This window comes from Pelobates fuscus, chromosome 3, assembly GCF_036172605.1.
Source record: "Pelobates fuscus isolate aPelFus1 chromosome 3, aPelFus1.pri, whole genome shotgun sequence".
NCBI classification, from domain to species: domain Eukaryota; kingdom Metazoa; phylum Chordata; class Amphibia; order Anura; family Pelobatidae; genus Pelobates; species Pelobates fuscus.
Genome location: NC_086319.1, coordinates 418,537,846 through 418,560,900, shown reverse-complemented (window position 1 = coordinate 418,560,900; position 23,055 = coordinate 418,537,846). Strand labels below are relative to the sequence as shown.

At 44.9% G+C, this 23,055-nt stretch overlaps 2 protein-coding genes across 2 annotated transcripts in view; one reads left to right on the top strand and one right to left on the bottom strand.

Moving 5' to 3' along the window:
• RNF167 (ring finger protein 167) overlaps positions 1–23,055 on the top strand; it is a 145,222-nt gene that overhangs the window by 85,887 nt on the left and 36,280 nt on the right. The window lies entirely within an intron of this gene.
• On the bottom strand, positions 10,048–22,899 carry LOC134603623 (profilin-1-like). Its single transcript, XM_063449771.1, has 3 exons — positions 22,648–22,899; positions 10,445–10,634; positions 10,048–10,348 (listed from the first exon to the last, which is right to left on the bottom strand). The coding sequence occupies exons 1-3, from the start codon at positions 22,774–22,776 to the stop codon at positions 10,251–10,253; spliced, it is 417 nt and encodes a 138-aa protein (XP_063305841.1). The 5' UTR covers positions 22,777–22,899; the 3' UTR covers positions 10,048–10,250.

Below are 23,055 nucleotides of genomic sequence, written 5' to 3'. Positions count from 1 at the left end.
TGCAAAAAAAATATTCAACCAATAAGGGAGGACCATGTGGGAAGTCCCCCTTTTATCTGGAGAATATATTTTTAGAAACAGATGCTATCAGCATGCCAAATCTCGGTATCTATATCTGCTGCTGATGTAACGACACAGATTGTGGACATATTCATTGTATGGAATTCAAAGCATTAAGAATGAACAGTTCTGTGGAGTTCTAAGTTCCCTATTGCTGTGTTGGTTTATCTGTTTACTGACTTTGCGTGGGCAATGTTCTAACCCACTGTTTTCCTTTCTTTTATGTCTTTTTGTGTGATTTGTGCTTTTGTTTCAGGCCATTGTACCTTTTATACACATTAAAACCACTAAATAAAGATTTCTTTTTTTTTTTTTAAATACGACTTAACAGTTCCAGAAAACATTTTATATCACTGTCGATTTTACCCTGATTAGTGTTTAAATCTTAAGGAGACCAAGAGATGGTCTTCTGGGGTTCGATAGGGTGAAAGATTGTCACTTCGACTGTTATAGCGGTGTGAGCACAGACTAAGGTATTAGGACTCTTCTTTGTTAATATCCATGCTGTTGTGATGGTTTCCTTCTATGTTACTTAGTGCTAATACAATGGGGTTCTGGATTGAGATGTTGGCCTCCTCCGGCTGCCTTTGACTGTTAGGAGAAATGAAGGATCTTCTGCAAGACTTTATCAGCTGATAGATTGGGGACTTTCTACCGTGTTTCCCCGAAAATAGGACCTACCCCGAAAATAAGCCCTAGCCGAATTTTCGGGGTGGGCTGCAATATAAGCCCTACCCCGAAAATAAGACCTAGGCATTTTACCTTTGCGGCCCGGTGGGACTTCCTTCTTCTATGAGGAGGGGGAGGAGCGCTGCGGGCCGCGGCATCGCGCAGCGTGATGACGACGTGCGCAGCGTGATGACGACGTGCGCAGCGCCGTCAGTCTGCCTTCACGGATCTTCAGCGGAAGGATCCATTCTGGGCGGTGAAGCACCCAGTGGTCTTTGAACTGTGAGTAGATACCGGTATTTTATGTCTGGGACTTAATTAATTAAAGGGGGGGGTGAATTAATTAAAGGGAGGGTGAATTAATTAGGGGGGTGGATTAATTATAGGGGGTGTGGATTAATTAGAGGGGGGGTGGATTAATTAGAGGGGTGGATTAATTAGAGGGGGTGGACTAATTAGAGGGGTGGATTAATTAGAGGGGGGGGTGGATTAATTAGAGGGGTGGATTAATTAGAGGGGGTGTGGATTAATTAGAGGGGGTGGCTTAATTAAAGGAGGGGGTGGATTTATTAAAGGGGGGTGGATTAATTAGAGGGGGTGGATTAATTAAAGGGAGGGTGAATTAATTAAAGGGAGGGTGAATTAATTAAAGGGAGGGTGGATTAATTAGAGGGGTGTGTGGATTAATTAGAGGGGTGTATTAATTAGAGGGGGTGTGGATTAATTAGAGGGGGTGGATTTATTAAAGAGGGGGGGTGGATTAATTAAAGGAGGGGGTGGATTAATTAGAGGGGGTGGATTTATTAAAGGGGGGTGGATTCATTAGAGGGGGTGGATTAATTAAAGGGGGTGGATTAATTAAAGGGGGGTGGATTAATTAAAGGGGGGGTTCAATGTACATACCGGTACCGTAAATAAATAAGCCCTACCCTGAAAATAAGCCCTAGTGTGTTTTGTGTGACTAAAATTAATATAAGACCCGGTCTTATTTTCGGAGAAACACGGTATATACCTCTCCAGACCGATAGATTTTGACTTTTCTAAAAGCTGCTGTGATACCATTTCTACCTTTATATAGATGAAAAAAATTCTTAGAACACCAGAAAGGCACAACAAACAAGACAACGTCGTCAGCTCATGTCCTACCCACTGGATGACCACGAACCCAGTCCTACTAAAAACAGAAAACACATATAGTACCAGAATCATTTTCCACATAGTGGAAGATATACAATTGTCTCAGTGACAACCAGTCACATAAGGGTTTGGGTTGCAATCAATACAAGTGCAGCCTTGGACTGTACCTCGGAACCCCTGGAACACACCCAGCCAGTTTATAGGTACACCATTTCTAATCCAAGAGAGGAAAACACTGACAGGGCTTTTTACTAAGGTGAGGTCAGATCCTATCACCAATGGCAGACATGATACATTGAACTTAGGAGATTCCAGAACTTATTGTACATTCTACTGGGTGGAAAGTTCCAATAAATGGTGATCTTTTATCTATTTCGTGGTACCAGAACATTGGCATTGTTATCATCCATGAGCTGTATGTAGCAGGCCCCTGGTAATAACCCAGTCAGCCATATCCCACCTGGTAGCTGGTAAGAGGTAAGGGATTCCTGGAGATACTGGATTAGAGAAGTCTCTGCTCTTAGCCTTCAGATCAGGCGGTCTGCACTCCTGCTCCCATAAGTTGGAAGTCAGCGGAGTGTCCGTGTGGACAAACCAGTGCAGTTATGATGGACCCTCGGGTTATCTTCAAACTGCTGTTTAATCTAGATACAATATCTATAGAGTAGTACTAAGCTAAATTGCAGAAGCGAGAGTGGATCTTTAACAAATAATGTTTGTTTGAATAAAACAAGCTGTAGATATTTTAAATACTATATCTCTTTTATACTTCCTAAAGTACCGTACAATACAACTATTCATTATGAGTATTAAAGGGTAACTGACAATGTAATGAAATATAGAAAACCACACCTCTTTATCCTGCAACTGGGCAACCAGTCGATCATTGTTATAAGCCTCGTCCTTTACACCTGGCAGTCCGTACAGAGAGGGGGAGAAATTAAACAATGGGGAGATAAATGGTCCAACAGCTTCCTCGTCACTTTCCTGGGGGATTTGTGGTAACATTTTTGCCTCTTCCGACACTTTTTAATTGTAATTGTCAGATCAAAAAGTGACACTTGCCATGTAAAAAAACGAGCACACTTAACTGTCAGATTGTCTTCACCACTTCCTGCATGGTGGGATTTCGTTACAATGTGGCACATCTGGAGAAAATTGGTGCAGGCATGAAATCAGAGAATCTTTTTATAAATCAGAGATGAGCTACAAAATTGAAAAAAGGAATGGAGCACTTTAGTTACGAAGACAGGTTAAAAAATGTAATTCTCTTTAGTTTGGAAAAACGGCACCTAAGAGGGAATATGATAACATTATACAAATATATTCGGGGCCAGTATCTGGAAATCTATTCATAAACAGGGCTATACATAGGACACGAGGTCACACATTTAGGCTGGAAGAAAGGAGATTTCATCTAAGGCAAAGAAAAGGTTTTTTCACAGTAAGAGCAATAAGGATGTGGAATTCTTTGCCTGAAGAGGTGGTTTTGTCAGAGTCCATACAGATGTTTAAAGGGAAACTCCAGTGCCAGGAAAACGATCCGTTTTCCTGGCACTGGAGGGTCCCTCTCCCTCCCACCCACCAATCCCCGGTTACTGAAGGGGTGAAAACCCCTTCAGTCACTTACCTGAGGCAGCGGCGATGTCCCTCGCCGCTGTCTCCTCCTCCGCGCCGCTCCTCCTACTGGCTCCGTTGGCCGGCGGGCGAGACTGATCCCGCCCACCGGCCGAGGAGACCTAATGTGCATGCGCATTAGGTCTCCCCATAGGAAAGCATTGAAAACGAATGTCAATGCTTTCCTATGGGGATTTGAGCGACGCTGGAGGTCCTCACACAGCGTGAGGACGTCCAGCGACGCTCTAGCACAGGTTTCCTGAGCTATGGACCAGGAAGAGACCTCTAGTGGCTGTCTAGTAGACAGCCACTAGAGGTGGAGTTAACCCAGCAAGGTAATTATTGCAGTTTATAAAAAACTGCAATAATTGGAAGAGCTTCAGACTGGGTGTTTTGCCTTCTTTTGGATCAACAGCAAAAACATATGTGAGGAAGGCTGAACGGATACGTGTGTCTTTGCAGCTATGTAACTATGTAACCCCCACTTTCTGTTTCGCTTCTTCATTTGCATTGCACGCCTTGTCTGAATGGGATTGTGAAGTAGCTTGTTAAATCTTTAATATAAATTTATAAGGAAACACATAACATAAATAAAAATGTTAACTAACAAGTAATGGGGGATTGTCAATGTTTTATTTAAAAGGGGTGAATTAATAAATTAAAAGACAGTTCCCTTTAATCTTATACTCCAAATGCCATTGACCACCAGTTGCAATGCCGCCATGCCCCAGACTAACAGGGTTAAAGTGACAATAGTCAAATATTTAACGTAAAAACGAAATCTAAGGCCATAGTTAATGGGTTGGTAATATAGCAGGCTTTTCTAGTTTAAATCTTTTGAGCTTAGATTTGAAAGTTACTTTGAATTCTCACTTTATTGAATAACCTTGGTAGAATGCTGCTATCTCCCAGCTAGAAAATCATTGTGGGCCTCCACCTCAATGTAATGCAAGCGTACAATGAAAATAGTTTGTTTCCCTTTAAATCTTGCTCTCAGTCATTTGAGTATGGAAGAAATATGACTCGATTATTACTGCAGATCAAATTCTTAAGAACTACAGTAATTGGAACAATTGTTGGGTAATTTCCATATAGATTCCACGTATTTATTCAGTTACACAATAAGAAACAAAGCAAGAACGTGTTCACACCATCCCTGCACACAGATAGAAAACAGGCCCGCACCCCCATACTGACCCCAGAACCTGCCTGCACACAGATAGAAGACAAGCCCACCACCCCCATACTGACCCAGAACCTGCCTGCACACAGATAGAAAACAGGCCCACACCCCATACTGACCCCAGAACCTGCCTGCACACAGATAGAAAACAGGCCCACACCACCATACTGACCCCAGAACCTGCCTGCACACAGATAGAACACAGGCCCACACCCCCATACTGACCCAGAACCTGCCTGCACACAGATAGAAAACAGGCCCACACCCCCATACTGACCCCAGAGCCTGCCTGCACACAGATAGAAAACAGGCCCACACCACCATACTGACCCCAGAACCTGCCTGCACACAGATAGAACACAGGCCCGCACCCCCATACTGACCCCAGAACCTGCCTGCACACAGATAGAAAACAGGCCCACACCCCCATACTGACCCCAGAACCTGCCTGCACACAGATAGAAAACAGGCCCACACCCCATACTGACCTCAAAACCTGCCTGCACACAGATAGAAGACAAGCCCACCACCCCCATACTGACCCAGAACCTGCCTGCACACAGATAGAAAACAGGCCCACACCCCCATACTGACCCCAGAACCTGCCTGCACACAGATAGAAAACAGGCCCACACCCCCATACTGACCCAGAACATGCCTGCACACAGATAGAAAACAGGCCCACCCCCCCATACTGACCCCAGAACCTGCCTGCACACAGATAGAAAACAGGCCCACACCCCCATACTGACCCCAGAACCTGCCTGCACACAGATAGAAAACAGGCCCAAACCCCCATACTGACCCCAGAACCTGCCTGCACACAGATAGACAACAAGCCCACACCCCCATACTGTGGTGGAATCTCGGTAAAAATAAATTTAGTAGGCCGAGATTGCCACGTGGTATGTGCGCGCGCATATACTGATGTATCGGTCGGTTGGTTGCACGTGGCAACGATACAATCAGTAGTGTACGGAGCATGTGCAGCAATACAGGATATAAAGTATTTCCCCTCCTCCATTGTGCTGGGCAAGCCATGTGGTCAAAAGGAAGTTAGTCTTTGTTCGGCTGATTGGATAAGAGTATGTGTGGGTGGAGCTAATTATGGGAGGAGCTACATGCCTATATAAGGGACCTACACTGTATGTTCGGGGCTCAGACTTTGTTGGTTTTTGGTGACATTAGTCCCTCTGAGTCCTGGTCGGTGAATCGAATAAAGAATCTCTTCCTTCCTGAAGAAACCTGTGTCCATCTCTCTGTGCTTGGCTTCCGTCAGTTTCTCCGGTATCAATACTGACCCCAGAACCTGCCTGCACACAGATAGAAAACAGGCCCACACCCCATACTGACCCCAGAACCTGCCTGCACACAGATAGAAAACAGGCCCACACCCCATACTGACCCCAGAACCTGCCTGCACACAGATAGAAAACAGGCCCACACCCCATACTGACCCCAGAACCTGCCTGCACACAGATAGAAAACAGGCCCACACCCCCATACTGACCCAGAACCTGCCTGCACACAGATAGAAAACAGGCCCACACCCCATACTGACCCCAGAACCTGCCTGCACACAGATAGAAAACAATCCCACACCCCATACTGACCCCAGAACCTGCCTGCACACAGATAGAAAACAGGCCCACACCCCCATACTGACCCAGAACCTGCCTGCACACAGATAGAAAACAGGCCCACACCCCATACTGACCCCAGAACCTGCCTGCACACAGATAGAAAACAGGCCCACACCCCATACTGACCCCAGAACCTGCCTGCACACAGATAGAAAACAGGCCCACACCCCATACTGACCCCAGAACCTGCCTGCACACAGATAGAAAACAGGCCCACACCCCCATACTGACCCCAGAACCTGCCTGCACACAGATAGAAAACAATCCCACACCCCATACTGACCCCAGAACCTGCCTGAACAGGCCCACACCCCCATACTGACCCGAGAACCTGCCTGAAAACAGGCTCACACCCCATAACCTACCTGCACACAGAGAGAAATCCCTGGTATATTTTATCTGTGTTTGGGTCTCTAAATAATGTGGCACCCCTAGGATTCTTTATTGAAGTGTGAGCTTCTCAGGACAATGTCAGGGGGACCTTGTAATGGCTGGTGAAGTGTCATTTTGCAGAAGACAGACTGTGCATGGCTTCAGTATTGGGAGGCAGGAAACTGACACAAGATTGGCAAGTCGAAGGCCTCAATCATTGGGAAAGCTTATTAACCCCTTAAGGACCAAACTTCTGGAATACAAGGGAATAATGACATGTCACAGTCCTTAAGGTGTTAAATCAAGGCAGTGGTCAGTTAAAAGAAGGCTGAGCCCAATGTGGTCAAATGCAGATCTTCGAATGGCCAGACAGAGCACAGGCCTTCAGATAGATGAATCTGCAGTAGTTATGGTGCCAAGAGTTCGCTGACACAATACCAGTTAGGAGTCATTTCTTTCCAAGAGGATTTGCACTTTCCCTCCATAAGGACCTGGTTCGCCTTACCAATATCAATATTGTCCAATTTAGGATGGAAATCCATTAGCGGAGTGTCAGCAGGCACTGTGAGCCAGTGGCGAATCTAGAGACTGATCTCGGCAGAGGGGCACTTTTATAATATTTAAATAATCCATGCACAATAACCACTATGGCTGTGTAGTGGTTATGGTGCCAGGACCCCCTCCCAGAGTAAGTTTAAGAACAGTTTGACAACTTACCTGGGATCTGCTGGGATATGGGACTGTAGTAGGGTATAGGAGCAGTGGTGCAATGTGAGGGGTGCAGTGTGTGTAGTGTGAATGTGTAGGGTGCATGGGGCAATGTGTGCGTGGTGCAATGTGTATGATATGAGAGTGTGTGGCAATGTGTGAATTTGTAGCTCCAGGGATAGAGTTCACTCTCACGAGATTTGGAGTGTTGCCGTGGTAACCACAGAAACGCTTTGTGCTCGCGATAGGACCCGGAGGAGCTGCAGGCCGTGCGCCCAGGTTCTCTTTCACTCCCTCCCCTGTTGGCTGCCAGCAGTGACTGGGGAGGGAGATTTCTGATCTCCCTCCCCGGTCGGCCAGCCCAGCATTAGCCAGCAGGGGAGAATCTCGGGGGATGGGGTGGCAATTGCCCCATTGCCCCCCTGGATCTGCCAGTGCTCTGAGCCAATGAATTCTGTCCTTGAGTTAGATCATTGCTGCAGTGATATCCTGATTGGTAGTAACAGTGAGATTGACTGGTCACCAGGTGTAAACTCAGGAAAGCTGCAAGTTGCAACCCAACTTACTTCCCCAAACAAGCAACTATTGAGGCTAATCGGTGGCGAACTGCAGCACTTGTCAATGCAATCCCAGTTACAAAGTGTCAACCAAGGATTTGAAACATTGACTGACACATTGTCTCTCCTCCTCACTTAGATCCAGTGTTAATTTTGTCGACTAAAATTTTTGAGATGAAGTCGACTAGAACAAAAAAAAGTTAAAAAGTAGCAATTCCAATGACTAAAACAGTCTAGATCTGAGATGCAGAGACATTTTGCCAAGTGTCAAAACTTTGATATTTTTTTACTATTTTGGGGAGGTTCTTAAAAAAAGTTGGGTCAGCCTGTCTTTTCCCTTCAGACTAGACATCCCTGTCGTAATGCACTGCCTCTAATCTGAAAGGCTAAATATAATTTCTCAGACGTAAGATTTTATGTTAGAGTTTCATATAAATGAGTGCCTGGGTACACTTAGTACGTGTAATTATGGACAGACATCGAGGATCAGAGTTTGTTTACAACTGTATGTTTAGGGTGTCAATAGTAGGTTAGCCAAAACCTAGATCCCAAGATGCTTTGCTAGCCTTATTCATACCTGCCCCAGCACTCAGATCCGCGAGTGTCATCCCTGGATTTTATAGTTCATCTATTCTCCAATCGTATCAGTGAGACACACTGAATCTGAAGGACCAGTTATTTCCCCAATTGCCTGTTAACCAACTAGTGAGACACGTACTTTGACCCAATCTGAAGTATTAAGTTTTGCTTTTCTTTTAGCAGGCTCATGTACCCAACTTGAAGGTTAGCTGCAAGGAGACTTTCAAAACATCTTAAAATTGTCCAGAGTAGAGGCCATGTAAGCACCAAAAGCTAATTTAGTGAAGCTGCTATGCTGTATAGACAAATTCTCTCCATTTAGGAGTTAATGCTGCACACCTCACCTGATCAAGTCTCAGCCTACATAGGGAAGTTCCCCATCAGATCTTACAACATTGTTAAAAACTTTGCAATCAGGCAAGCTTGAAAAAGCAGATTTTCAGGAAGTGTGTAGAGGCTGTGAGTCTCAGCCAAGGCTGCATAAACAGCTTTAACGGCCATGGCAATACTGGGTGGTTATGTTAACCGGTTTGTGTTTAGTGTCATTTGTATTAGCCCAACTGACAAGTTGAAAATTGAATACCAACTATTTTTTATAAAGTTAAAACCCCTGATTGTTTTTATAACCAGGTGTTAACCAACATGTGAGGAAAAGTGACTGCTGCAAGTCAAGGCAGCCATTCATTCAAGTCTTGCAAGAAGGCACCTAACCGTACTTTACACAGACTGTTTCCTGTGCCTGCATCGCCCCATGCTCTCACTGCAGTAAGAGTACAGGGGATGTGAATTTGCTTTAACCATACCATCACCACCCAACCTGCTGTCAGCCTGGGCCACACCTGGTGTCACCGCTACCAGTAATGTTTAACCATTGCTGGGTGCCGAGAGCTCCCAGTGGGGACACCTGGCTTAAGCAGGTTTACAGCAGACTATATGGATAAGCACAAGACAGCCAGCCTGGAATTCCTGTTTACAGCTGGCTATGACACTCCAGTGATGTAGCATTACACCTCATGCAGGAGAGATGTCAAGCGCTGCACACCATAACCACTTCAAATAAAGGAAATGGTCATTGTTCTTTTTGGAACGCTTTAACCTCGAGGCAGTTTATGACATCGTACAATGTAACAGTGCATTAAGCAGCAATTCAAGATCAGGATGTTTAGTAGAGGCAAGAGTTTCCATCAGTCTGACTCCATTAGCAGTCTACTATAACCCTGAAAATAAAAGCTTTAATGATCTGTGGGAGCCCAGCCTTGAGCACGCATGTTACAATGCAAGACACTGCAATTTCAACTCTAAACACTTTCCCTTCAGGACTGTTGATGCCCACGTGTAAGACTGAGATGTTTGGAATATCCTGCTGCAGACTAACCCACAAACTAAATATGTGTTGTGAGCTGATAAGACGTTACAATGGGGCAGAGGTTACACTGCCGCCTAGGGTGGGGCAGAGTTCCCAGTAAAGAGACAGGAGGGAAAACCATTTGAATTTCAGGCACACATACATTAGAGACCTTAATACAGCATACTTTTTTATTCTTAAATCAGATATAAATTTGTTTTTCCCTGAAAAATTCTGTTCATTTCGATGACCAGGGCAGCAAAAACATAACAGGTGATAAAAAAAGGAAATAAAGATGGGAGGGAAATCAGTGGATTGGTCCAATGTTGGCAGCTGGAACAGGAGACTGAATCAGTAGTAATGGAGGGGGAGGAGGGGAGTCAGAAATGTAATGATGCTAGGTACTTGGCCATCTCATGTGCTGTAGGATACAGGGCCCCACAGTGGACACCTTCAATCCCGACTAATATGACGACAACTGCAGAGAAGAGAAAATAGTGTTAACTTGTGCCAGGGCAGTCAGGCCAGAGCCCACATTTACATGGAGAGAAAAAAATAATACACATGTCTGTACCTTGTATGGCTTTGGCAATAACTACAGCATATGATGGTCCATCTGGGTTCTTTGTTTTTAAATCCATGACACGAACGTCTGGGTCGCCAAACTGGTCCCGGATGACAGAACACTTCATCCCACCAAGCGTCACACCGTTAACAAACAGACCAGATCGGTCATCTGATGTTATGCTCTTGATCTCTGCTGGCTGTGGGAGAGAAGAGGAATCAGCATTTATTACATTAGTTCAGTTATCTACACATCACTGCAGCAAGCCTTCATACAGCTAAAAGATAGTAATGACAGCCTGTTACAAGGCCCTGACTAGGTGTGTTGTGCACTTGCATGATGAAGGATTTGAGAGATTGCCTCACCACTTCTACCACCCAGCAGGTAGTTTGGGTTAACACCAGTCCATCTTTAGGCAGAGCTTCCAAGCTGGCACCCCCATGGGGTCAGACTGCTAGTAGTGCCTTTACATGTGAAGAGACCAAGATCTGGCATTTCCTATATCTAGGAAGGTGTGAAACGCACACACTAAACAGAATTAGAGCAGCCACAGCATATCCCATTTGCCATCTCCCCAGTTAGCATAGAGGGTTATACAGGTACTAACCCTTGCCATTAAACTGCTTAACAGCCAGCTCGTATATAGAATGCAAGCTCTGCATCTCATGTGAAGACTGCAGAATGCTGCTGGCTGGCCATTTACAAATAATTAAGGAGGCTGTTTACATGCAAAAATATATAATTTCTGGTAAGGAATCAAATAGTGTCATTAAATCTATAGGAAAATTACAGTTTGCCCAGAAAGCTTAACATACAAACATGACTAGGCTAGACTGTTTAACTCTCTGGGTGCCATAGATCGAGAAAGTTACTGATCAGACTGACATGCTGTGGACCTGGAGAGGATTCTGTAATAACTGGATTGCCTGAGTCACTGGTTACCCAGAACACATTGCATGGTTCCCAGCACAGGAAGCTAAACCTGCAAGTCTTAACCATGTAAGGGCAGATCAGGAAGCCAGGCAGATCAGGAAGCCAGACTGCCTGTATAAGACATGCTGCAATAGGCAGCCATCTTACACATAGATGGCAGCAGCACCTTATACTAGATTTTCCCAATACAGCCACCATATTAAAATACCAGACTGGATCAGAGACTGCCTTACCTTCAATAAATGAAAGCAATATGTCAATTCCGAAGAGGCCTCAGTATGTACTGATTCTAGCCATGATCTCATGATAATGCAGCTATGCACACAAGGCTTGCCGTGACAGGACAGCCACAGGGATGATTTAAAAGGTGTATGAAGTAACTGAAGACTGGGGCCTTGGATGGTAAATGGTGAAACTTTAGCATGTGCTGCCAACAGGCCTGCTGTCATAGCTTGCATTTTTATCAGAGGTGGATATGTGTGATGCTCTGAAGGCCATAGCACAGCAGAAGCAAGGATCCTGCCCCATCATGTCAGGAATGATGAGTATGTACATGGCTCCCTCAGGGCTTTCCCTTCCATTGCTCCTGACAAGTCATGGCAGGGCCCAGCTGTGAGCAAGTTCAGCCATCCTGTATGGATCATGCAGGAGCAGGCCCCACACATCTATGGGTTAAAGTGCTTTCTAACCAGGTTCTGAAAGCATTCAATGGGCAGGCAGGCCCCTTCCCCCCCAAATAGCACCCATTTTAAATCTTATGGATCACAGAGCAATGAGCCTACAATGCACATTAATATTGCCAAATTTTATAAGCTCCTTGACAATTTCTACCTATATCTCCCATGATCCTTTACCAAGGATTTTTTCTAGAGACCCTGTTCCATGCCATGTTTTAACTCCTGGACAGGTGTGGCTGTGACTCACTGTATGACCTCAGAGAGAGTACAGAGCTCCAAGTCATGCAGGACAAACCATGAATCAGCACACAGCTTGGTTACAGCCTGCAGCTGGCATATCTGTAACCACAACACAAGATCAACCCAGGATATCTGCTGCAGACTGGCAGGGCACTGCCCATCACTGGCTGAGATAGGGAGGGGAAGGCATACAATCTATGGGCACATCCCAACACTAGGAATTAAAACAAATAGGAAGGTACAAGATTTTTAGATTGTGGAAGTCTGTATCCATGATACAGAACTGTCCTGATTAAAGAATTAAGAAAGCCAGATCTCTTTAGTCAGGGTGGCCATAAGAAGCAGCATGTGAATATGAAGTTCATGGCATGTTGCATGCTCTCCCTGGTTCAGCACTGTACTGCCAAACGCTCCTGCCAAGCACGGCTGGCAGCACTGTACTGCCAAACGCTCCTCCCAAGCACGGCTAGCAGCACTGTACTGCCAAACGCTCCTCCCAAGCACGGCTAGCAGCACTGTACTGCCAAACGCTCCTCCCAAGCACGGCTGGCAGCACTGTACTGCCAAACGCTCCTCCCAAGCACGGCTGGCAGCACTGTACTGCCAAACGCTCCTCCCAAGCACGGCTGGCAGCACTGTACTGCCAAACGCTCCTCCCAAGCACGGCTGGCAGCACTGTACTGCCAAACGCTCCTCCCAAGCACGGCTGGCAGCACTGTACTGCCAAACGCTCCTCCCAAGCACGGCTGGCAGCACTGTACTGCCAAACGCTCCTCCCAAGCACGGCTGGCAGCACTGTACTGCCAAACGCTCCTCCCAAGCACGGCTGGCAGCACTGTACTGCCAAACGCTCCTCCCAAGCACGGCTAGCAGCCCTGTACTGCCAAACGCTCCTCCCAAGCACGGCTAGCAGCACTGTACTGCCAAACGCTCCTCCCAAGCACGGCTAGCAGCACTGTACTGCCAAACGCTCCTCCCAAGCACGGCTAGCAGCACTGTACTGCCGAACCAGACATACAGTGCTACCAACTAATAGACCTACCACAACACAATAAATTATTTAGTCTAAAACAAGACTGCCTGGGACACTGTGTGCCAGGCTATGGACAGCTCTACTTTGTGATTACAGATGAAGCCACAAGCACCTGCATAATGTTCGATTGGAAATGACTGCTCTGATAGATCAAGCCTAGACACCACATGGGTGATGGAAGACTAGCCTACACTAGCGGAGAGTCCAGCTGGTCCATGCCATGCAGAGTACCCTTCTATTTCTGGCCAAGCCTTGACAGTTACAAGAGTATTGAATGCAGTAAGTCATTAGACCAACTAAACATGCCAAGCACCATAAAAAAAAAACTACAAACTGATGTGGTTATGGTGTAACCACCCTTCCCGATTTGTATTGGTCAAAGCATTTTCAGTTTGACTTGGCCAATGAGTTTGTTGAACTGACCTGAGGTCGGCCAGAGAGCCAAACTGAAGCTTAGCCATTTATATCTGGCCCTGCAGTGCTTGGCTCGGCAGTCGGTGGAGACCGCTAGCTGACACAATGCAGAAGTAACTACAGTGAAGACGCCAGGGTTCCCCAGAACCCTTGCAATGCACTATGTAGTGTTATGTGCTTGAATTGTTCCTTTAAGGGAAAGCTTACTCCATTGCTAAATTCTGTCCTATATAACAATAGTAACCCAGTGAGTTAACATGTTTTATAGCTGGGTGTTACGTGACTAACATACAGTCAGAGGGAGTGGAGGCAAGCTCCCTCAGTACAGCCATTATGGCAGGCCATGAGTTACACTGAAACATTGTAATTAGTCTGTCCTGGTGGACTCCAATCACAAGCCAAGAGGCAGCCTTCCAGGAGCATCGGAAAAGAGCAACATGTGGTTTACTGCTCTAGTGGACTGAAATTGGTAAAACTACTATCAAGCAGCACTTTGAATAATGTAATGGGCAGTCTAACTGCCCAGGATTGGTGCTCTATAGAAATCCTGACAGCCAAAGTGTTTGTAAGGCATGGTTTGGCAAATTGAACAGCCTTACAGTTGCCCAGAGGTAACCACAACAGGGGCACCAAGGCCATGTTTCACAGGGTTTGTGTTCCTCTACCCAAGTGATACTTCCTCCTTCATGTAATGAAGTGTCACCATGCAGTAATTTTGTCATTTACACAATACTTCTGCGTTTCTCCTGAAATACCAGAGCTTTAAGTTGAGAGACAGTGGGGATAATTATAGCTTTTAGCAGCCACTGAGAGGAGCAGTGCATGCAAGCCTGGTGGCAATAGGGTACATGGGGTAAACTGCCTTGCACTAAATACAATTGGAACTACATGCATTGATTATATAGGCAAGCAACCCAAAGCATGTGGGATAGGCCTAAGGCTAGGGACTAGTGAGAGTTTAGACAATTGGGCCGAATAATTCTTATCTGCCGTCACATTCATGTTGACAGCATGGGCCATTACCAGCTCTGCCAGAGTCCAAGTATGGAGACTATTCAGGTTGAACATTGCCTGTATTGTTGTACTAGTCTTTATAGCAGTGTGCAGAAAACAGCACAATTACCATGGATACCAGTGCAAGGCACCCACATTTTATAAATCTCCAAAAACGAAACCTTTAGATGGCCACTTTAGAATGGCTATTTACGGAGAATCCCAGCCTATAATGCAGGGTATGTATACACCATGTACAATGTATGCCAGGTTGTGCCTTCAAAGACGGTTAGAAAAACTCCAGCCATTTGTGCTAGAATTGCCTAGACAGACCCCCAGCTGTAGTAGTATTTAGTAACCCATTAAGTCACTAGGTTCTCTAAATTCTAGGCATTGGGGAGGGCTGGAGCAGCAGAATTACACCGGTGAATGGTTTGTTTTATCATGTGTGGGAACAGACAAGTCACAACCCATTTAGGCAACATTAGCTAGTTTATTTTATTTATAAACTTGTGCTGCCACATCCAGAGTACACAATGCAGGTTAGTTTAGGTGTTAGGTTTAGGTGTTGGTTCCCAATCAATATCATGGGTGGGTATAGGGATGCATCCTGAGGGGCTGCAGCATGTGTTTTATGCATTGCTGGGAGAGCATTAAAGGATTATAAATATGCATTCCTAATGCAATAGAGCTGTAACCACCATTTAGGTGACTAGGGCCCTGTTCCGCATCAAATAAATGGTTAACCAGCCATTTATTTGCATACCTTAATCCAGCACCAGGCTCCCTCTGCACCAGTGACCTCCATTGATGTCAGCTTCCCAGTGGAGCCAAATGCACAGCCAGAGTAATTCAAACATTACACAATGCTTCCCTATGGGAATCCTTTGACGCTGGACTCAGGACATCCAGAATCAGATAAGTGCCATTTACTCCGTAAATAGCAGAAGCGGCCTCTAGCGGCTGTCAGGGAGACTTCTCTTAAACTGCTAGGTTTTCAGCTGCAGGGTTAAAACTAGGGGGGCCTGGAACCCAGAACACTTAATTGAGCTGAAGTGGTCTGGTGCCTATAGAGGTCCTTTAAGGAAGTGCTGGTTTCAGAAAAGTGACAGTTCCAAATTCAGAGTTTAACCCTTTCACTGATGGGAGGCCACAGGGCCACTTTAGTGTTTGGAATACAATAGATGTATTCACTAGAGTGTTTCTTTAAAGTTGTGCTCTAAAGAGCATCACTTATCCATGCAGATCTTTGTAGCCTTTAAGGTGGCTCAGAGTGCCATCCAAATATTAGCCAAGCTGCAAGAACCGTTCTGGGGCAAAGCAGTCAGTGAGGGGTGGTAGAATCAAGTTCCTGTACACTGCCCCTGAACATAGAGCATGCCTTGACTTGTGACACCACGCAGTGTACAGTAAATCACCAATTGCCAATGCTGCATTACCTTCAGTACAACCAACTGGTCTGCAGTTAGATGGGACCCAACTCAAATGCACAGGCAAGACAGTCAGAAAACAAGTTGAGGCTATATTTACAGCAGTCCGGATCATAGTGGTTTGCTTTATTGGGAATCCTACTGATAGGACAATTCCCAGGATCTCAGCATTGCACAGTATAGTTCTGTGTATGAAAGACATTTCACAAAGCAGGAATGTTTATAGAGGAGCAAGCAGAACTTCCTGACACCCAAAGGGCAAGTGTTTACTAGAAAATGTATGAATAAAAGCGGGGATATTGCCCAAAGAGAGCGCAGTCAGGAATCCAACGCAAAACACAAGTTTAAGGCTAGTGTAGCACTGAGGTTCTCACATTGGGTGTAAGTAGCCACTCCTGGGGCAGTCTATCTGTAGCTGGAGGCTAAGACTAACCTGCAGCTCCCCACCTTCGGTGGATGAGCCAGTTCGCTTTCTATGTCTTACAGTGTGGAGTCCTGCCCTTGATAAGAATCACAGATCTAGCCTGGAGGGAGAGCTTTAACATGCAGAGTTACACCACATCTCCCTTACTGGGCTGATGAGAAATCCAGCACATCTGTGCTCCATTAATCAGACTGAGCTGACAACCAAATATATAAAAGACCTTTCAGAGGTTTCCTTTTTAGGCCTGAAGTCAGATTTTTTTGCTTTGCCATCTCCCCACCTCCTCTGGGAGTGCCCTGAGCTCCCTCCATTTTATCAGAAACAGGAAGCGAGGTATTGTCAGAGGAGGAAGCATTAAGTAGGTCTGAGCAGAGTGTTTTACACCAGAAACCGACTGCCAAGATACTGCAGGTATGATCCACATGCAGTACAGTCACTGAGGCTTGAAAGTAGCCAAGATTAAGAAGTAGGAGTCTTGTGGCAGACAGCAAAAAAAAAAAAAAAAATTGATTTAAGAGTCAATAAAGAACACATTTAGGAGCAGTCAGCCACAGGGGGTTTCCAATCCTAGAGCCACTCAAAGGCTTAAAATACACATACTACCTGGCCACCCACTCCAATCCTAGTTCCAATCCTCAGGAAATTCAGCCAGCCTCAGACTACCTCAATATAAAGGAGCACTGCAAGCACCAGTCACACTATATCCAACAGTATGACATCTTAACTGGAATTTGCTGGGTGTGTAGCCTGGCATCACAGGTTAAAGAATGATGGGAGTTATAGTCCAAGACATGTTGCCTGCAGCACATGCCACAGAGACATGTCCTATTCAAGGCCAAATGCAGTCATTAAAAGGGACACCAATCACAGGATCATAATGTAGTTTTACTGGGTCATATATCCAGTCCCTGTAAGTTTTGCCATATCTGAGAAAAGGCAGTGCACACAGTTCCCTATAACCATCTAAAAGATCTGTCACTACAGCCACTAGAGGGACTTCCTTGGTTCAAACCTGCAAAGATTGCAGGACAGACTCAGTATCTCAGTGACTAAATGCATCTTTTAAGAGATGGAGATGGTATAGAGTGACGGATATGTGAGCTCAAGATTCTCAGCCATGAAGGCCTTATGGAGAACATTGTAGCAAAGGTTGAGCTGCAAGTGTTTGGCATTATTTTTGTATTCCAAATGCTAGCGTTCCTTTAATGTATAAAGATTACTGAACATTAGCACCTACTGTGTCTGAGGGCCAGTTCTTGAAGATGTGGCCAGAAACCTTTAGTTATTGGAAGATAACAAGTAACACATTCCCTGGGCTGAACAGCTCTGTACCGTGTGCAAGAAATTCAGAGCCCCTGCCACAGGGTGCATGCCATTTAATGTCTGACTGGGTTAGCCCACAGTCAGGAGATGTTTCCAAGGGGTAGCTTACTCTGAGACCACAAATATCACCCTTGGAAGAGATTTAGTGCTATAAACGGGGCCAGCTCAGCTGCAGGATGCTATATTGGTAGCAAGCCACTGCACCCCAGAGGTGGCCATCAAGCTTAGCTAGCATAGCAGTAGGCAAAGCATGCGGTTATCTGAGAAGTTAAACACTGCCTCGAGCTAGTTCAGTGTTGGTTTCATTTAGTGTGGCTTGTTCCTCTTATGGTTTTCGTGTCTGGGGACTTCCTGTCTTACCTCCAGCTATGTGCATAAAGACATGCAGCAGCAGCACTGACAGGAAGGGCATACCTCAACTTAATGGGGAGCAGAGAACTGCTGGGTGCCTGTTAAATCTGGACCACAAGGTGCGCTTTCCCTGTTAATGATTAACTGGTACCAGAGCATTACTACAGAGGCTGTTTTAGTTCTGACCCCACAGGATTAAAGATATCAGGTCCTGTCAGGGGCACACCCTAGAAGACATCCACCATCTTGGGCCTAGGAGTTTCTACAGAGCCTCCAAGAAGTAATGTCCACAGCACTTGAGCTCCACCCCTGCTAATGTCCACAACTTTGAATGCATATGGCCAGAGGATCATGGGAGTTCAAGATCAGCAAAGTTTGAGATGCCTGCTGCATGGCAAGAATCAACAAATGGGCATGGCTATACAGTATCACATGTGCTGTATTATAGAGAATTCATTCGGCAAAAATGGAAACAAACAAAAAAAAACATACTAAAACTCATTCTGTAGCATGGAAGCACTGTGCTCCCAACAAAGTGATGCACCCCCTGAAATACATGTGGTACCGATTGGGATGGTCCCATCAGCCAACAGGGCATGGTTTACAATGCAGACTAAATGGATTTGGTAGTAACAGGACCCAACTTGTGCCATGCCCACCACCCAGAACACTAGTCACATTCTCCTGGAGACTCACAAACCTGCATGTAATTATACAGACAAAAAAGTGTATTACTGCAGACAAGAGCACCAGCCCATCTAGTGCTTCTTTCCTTATCTGGGAAATGTATTTTAATTATTTCCTGTGTATTGGACACTCACTTTAAGCCATATTCAGGCCATGATTTATTCTAGCTTACATGCTTTGATACACTATTTCTGAAGCCATGCGGTAAGCTTCCCCAAAATCTAGCCCTCCAGATGTTGCTGAACTTGTATCTATACTTTCTCTTAATGAATCATGTCTACCAATATATGGCTCATAGAATCATGGGAGTTGTAGATCAGCAACATCTGGAGGGCCAGAGTTTGGGCAAGCCTGGCCTTGAGTAGCCAATCTATGCACATTGCGGGATCGCACAATGTCTAAGGAGGAAGTTACATCCGCCCAGCTACCTGTGGGCACAGACCCAACACCCCAGTTCTTTTCAGTGGGTACATGGGAAAACAGTGAATGTAGGGATTACAGAGGTCCACTGATCTAGGACTTTAAGAGGCCTCTATAGGAGAAGCTACCGATTCCTGCAGATATAACTGGAAATTCTATACAATGAGTATAATGTGCCAGGTATTGCACCATACAGCGGAGGGCAGGAAATGGCAAACATACATCCAAGATGGAACAATAGGGGTATAGAAGGAATGCTGCATGTATCAGAGTGAACACAGATGTTAATTGAAGTTGGCGATTTATGCTAGTTCTATGCAGATTCTGTTAGTCTTAAAAGCAATAAAGAAAATATAGCTACACTCTGCCTCATCATCTGTCCAGGAAAGATGTTTCATATTCTAACCACTCATTACAGTATATTCCCTGAAATCATGGAGTTTATGGCATACTGGAACACAGGCAGGTTACACAGTTGTGATGGTCTGTACAAGGCTGCACACCATGTGGGTTACACACTAACAGTACTATGCTGCCAGTGAGTTTATATCATGGGAGTTGGAGGCAGTGTAATGTGACAAGGGCATGTGTGGTACCATGCACCCCAGGGGATTACTGTTGTAGATTGGGCAGAAGGGTATAAATAATCTTACTTAATAGGAAGTGGTAGGAGACCGTGAAGAATAAATAAAAACGAGTCACATTGCGGGGTACAACAATCTTACTAGTTATAGCTCCTCCAACTGGCCCCATAGTGGGTATAGGTCAGAGACTACATAGACAGAAGGCCTTACAGTAATCAGGAATAAGTGACCAACAGGGCAGCAGATAACAGTATAGAGGTGCAGTGATAACAGAAGCTGCCCCCAGGCTCAGTAAATGAGGAATTCACATATCTATAGACAAGTCTCAACCCAACTTCTACATGCAGAGACCATGCACAGGAATGGCACATGTTATATGGCTATTTATTGGTAGACATGATTTATTAAGAGAAATTATACATACAAGATATGGAGGAAGGTATATTTCAGAGCTAGAGATCAATATAGAATAGATCATTACAGAAAGTCCCCGCATATACATAATGCTAGATAGGATTCGATAAGGAAAGTCCCTGCATATACATAATGCTAGATAGGATTCGATAAGAGGGGATATAGTGGGCATGTAGTCATAAGGGGAGAGATTGATATATTGGTATTTAATAGAAAGGGTTTATATAGTATATATTAGGTTGCTATTTTATTATGCTATAGGATATATTGAGTATTTAGTAATGGATGGGGTTGATATAGGATATAGCGTGTATTTAGTAATGGATGGGGTTGATATAGGATATAGCGTGTATTTAGTAATGGATGGGGTTGATATAGCGTGTATTTAGTAATGGATGGGTTGATATAGGATATAGCGTGTATTTAGTAATGATAGGCAATTATTCCATATATCACAGGACTCAGTATGAAGATATATAGATACACATTATCCATTGAGTACACAGTAATGGCTGGATACATGGAATCTGATAGCGCTACATAAATAATATAATTTAGACTATATGCTGGCTGTATGTCACCCTGGCTCGGTAGGTAGCAGTGAGAGGATATAGTATATACTCAGTATGAGGTAGGTGTGCTTTAATGTGATCCAGCCGAGCAACCCCCGGTTATTACATGGTTATTGCTGTAGGAGGTAGGTCTCCATATTATAATGTAGGTCGTTAACGCATTATTATATAGTAGGCATTATTATAATGTAGGTCTCACCAGGATCTTGGCCAGGCTGCCCCAGGTTATTACATAGTAGGCATTATTATAATGTAGGTCTCACCATGATCTTGGCGAGGCTGCCCCGGGTTATTATATAGTAGGCATTATTATATTATTATAATGTAGGTCTCACCATGATCTTGGCCAGGCTGCCCCGGGTTATTATATAGTAGGCATTATTATATTATTATAATGTAGGTCTCACCATGATCTTGGCCAGGCTGCCCCGGGTTATTATATAGTAGGCATTATTATATTATTATAATGTAGGTCTCACCATGATCTTGGCCAGGCTGCCCCGGTTATTATATAGTAGGCATTATTATATTATAATGTAGGTCTCACCGTGATCTTGGTTATTATACATTATTATATTGGGGTTATTATCGTCATCTTGGCCAGGCTGCCCCGGGTTATTATATAGTAGGCATTATTATATTATTATAATGTAGGTCTCACCATGATCTTGGCCAGGCTGCCCCGCGTTATTATATAGTAGGCATTATTATAATGTAGGTCTCACCGTGATGTTGGCCAGGCTGCCCTGCGTTATTATATAGTAGGCATTATTATAATATAGGTCTCACCATGATCTTGGCCAGGCTGCCCCAGGTTATTACATAGTAGGCATTATTATAATGTAGGTCTCACCGTGATGTTGGCCAGGCTGTCCCAGGTTATGATATAGTAGGCATTATTATATTATATGATTATAAGGTCTCACCGTGATCTTGGTTATTATACATTATATATTATATTATTATAATGGGGTTCTCACCGTGATCTTGCCGAGGCTGCCCCGGGTTATTACATTATATGTTTATTATACATTATATGATATGATTATATTATGGGGTTCTCACCGTGATCTTGGTTATTATACGTTATATTATATTACGTTATTATAAGGTCTCACCATGATCTTGGTTATTATACATTATATATTATTATTATGGGGTTCTCACCGTGATCTTGCCGAGGCTGCCCCCCGGTTTATTACATTATATGATAATTATTATATTATTACGTTATTATAAGGTCTCACCGTGATCTTGCCGAGGCTGCCCCCCGGGTTATTATATTATACATTATATTATATGATTATTATACATTATATATTATATTGGGGTTCTCACCGTGATCTTGCCGAGGCTGCCCCCCGGGTTATTATATTATATGATTATTATACATTATATATTATATTATATTGGGGTTCTCACCGTGATCTTGCCGAGGCTGCCCCCCGGGTTATTATATTATATGATTATTATATTATATTGGGGTTCTCACCGTGATCTTGCCGAGGCTGCCCCCCGGGTTATTATATTATATGATTATTATATTATATTGGGGTTCTCACCGTGATCTTGCCGAGGCTGCCCCCCGGGTTATTATATTATACATTATATTATATGATTATTATACATTATATATTATATTATATTGGGGTTCTCACCGTGATCTTGGTTATTATATGATATTATTATACATTATATATTATATTATAGTTCTCACCGTGATCTTGCCGAGGCTGCCGCCCGGGTGAGCCGCCCACACCCCGGGAGTCCCCTGGTAGCCCACGATGGCGGCGTCCTGGCAGTTCTTGTCGCTCATGAGGCTGTCGACGTAGGCTTGCCATGACATGGTGTTGGATGGCGGGATCGGGCGCGGTGCAGGCTGGGTAAGGGCTGTCGGTGGCTCGGGGTGGCCGCGCGGTCTCCGCTCTGGGTGCCTCGTGCTCGGGGTGCGCGCGCAGGATCCCGTCTATCCGGCCCCGCCCTTTATATACCTCGCGCCGTCGAGGGTCTGGCCTAGGGGCGGGGATAAGACAGCGCTGCGCGTGCGCAAGGGCGGAGTCTGGGGCTTGGAATGCGCGTGCGCGGATTGAAGACAGGGCGCGGCTCGGAGGCTCAATGCGCCTGC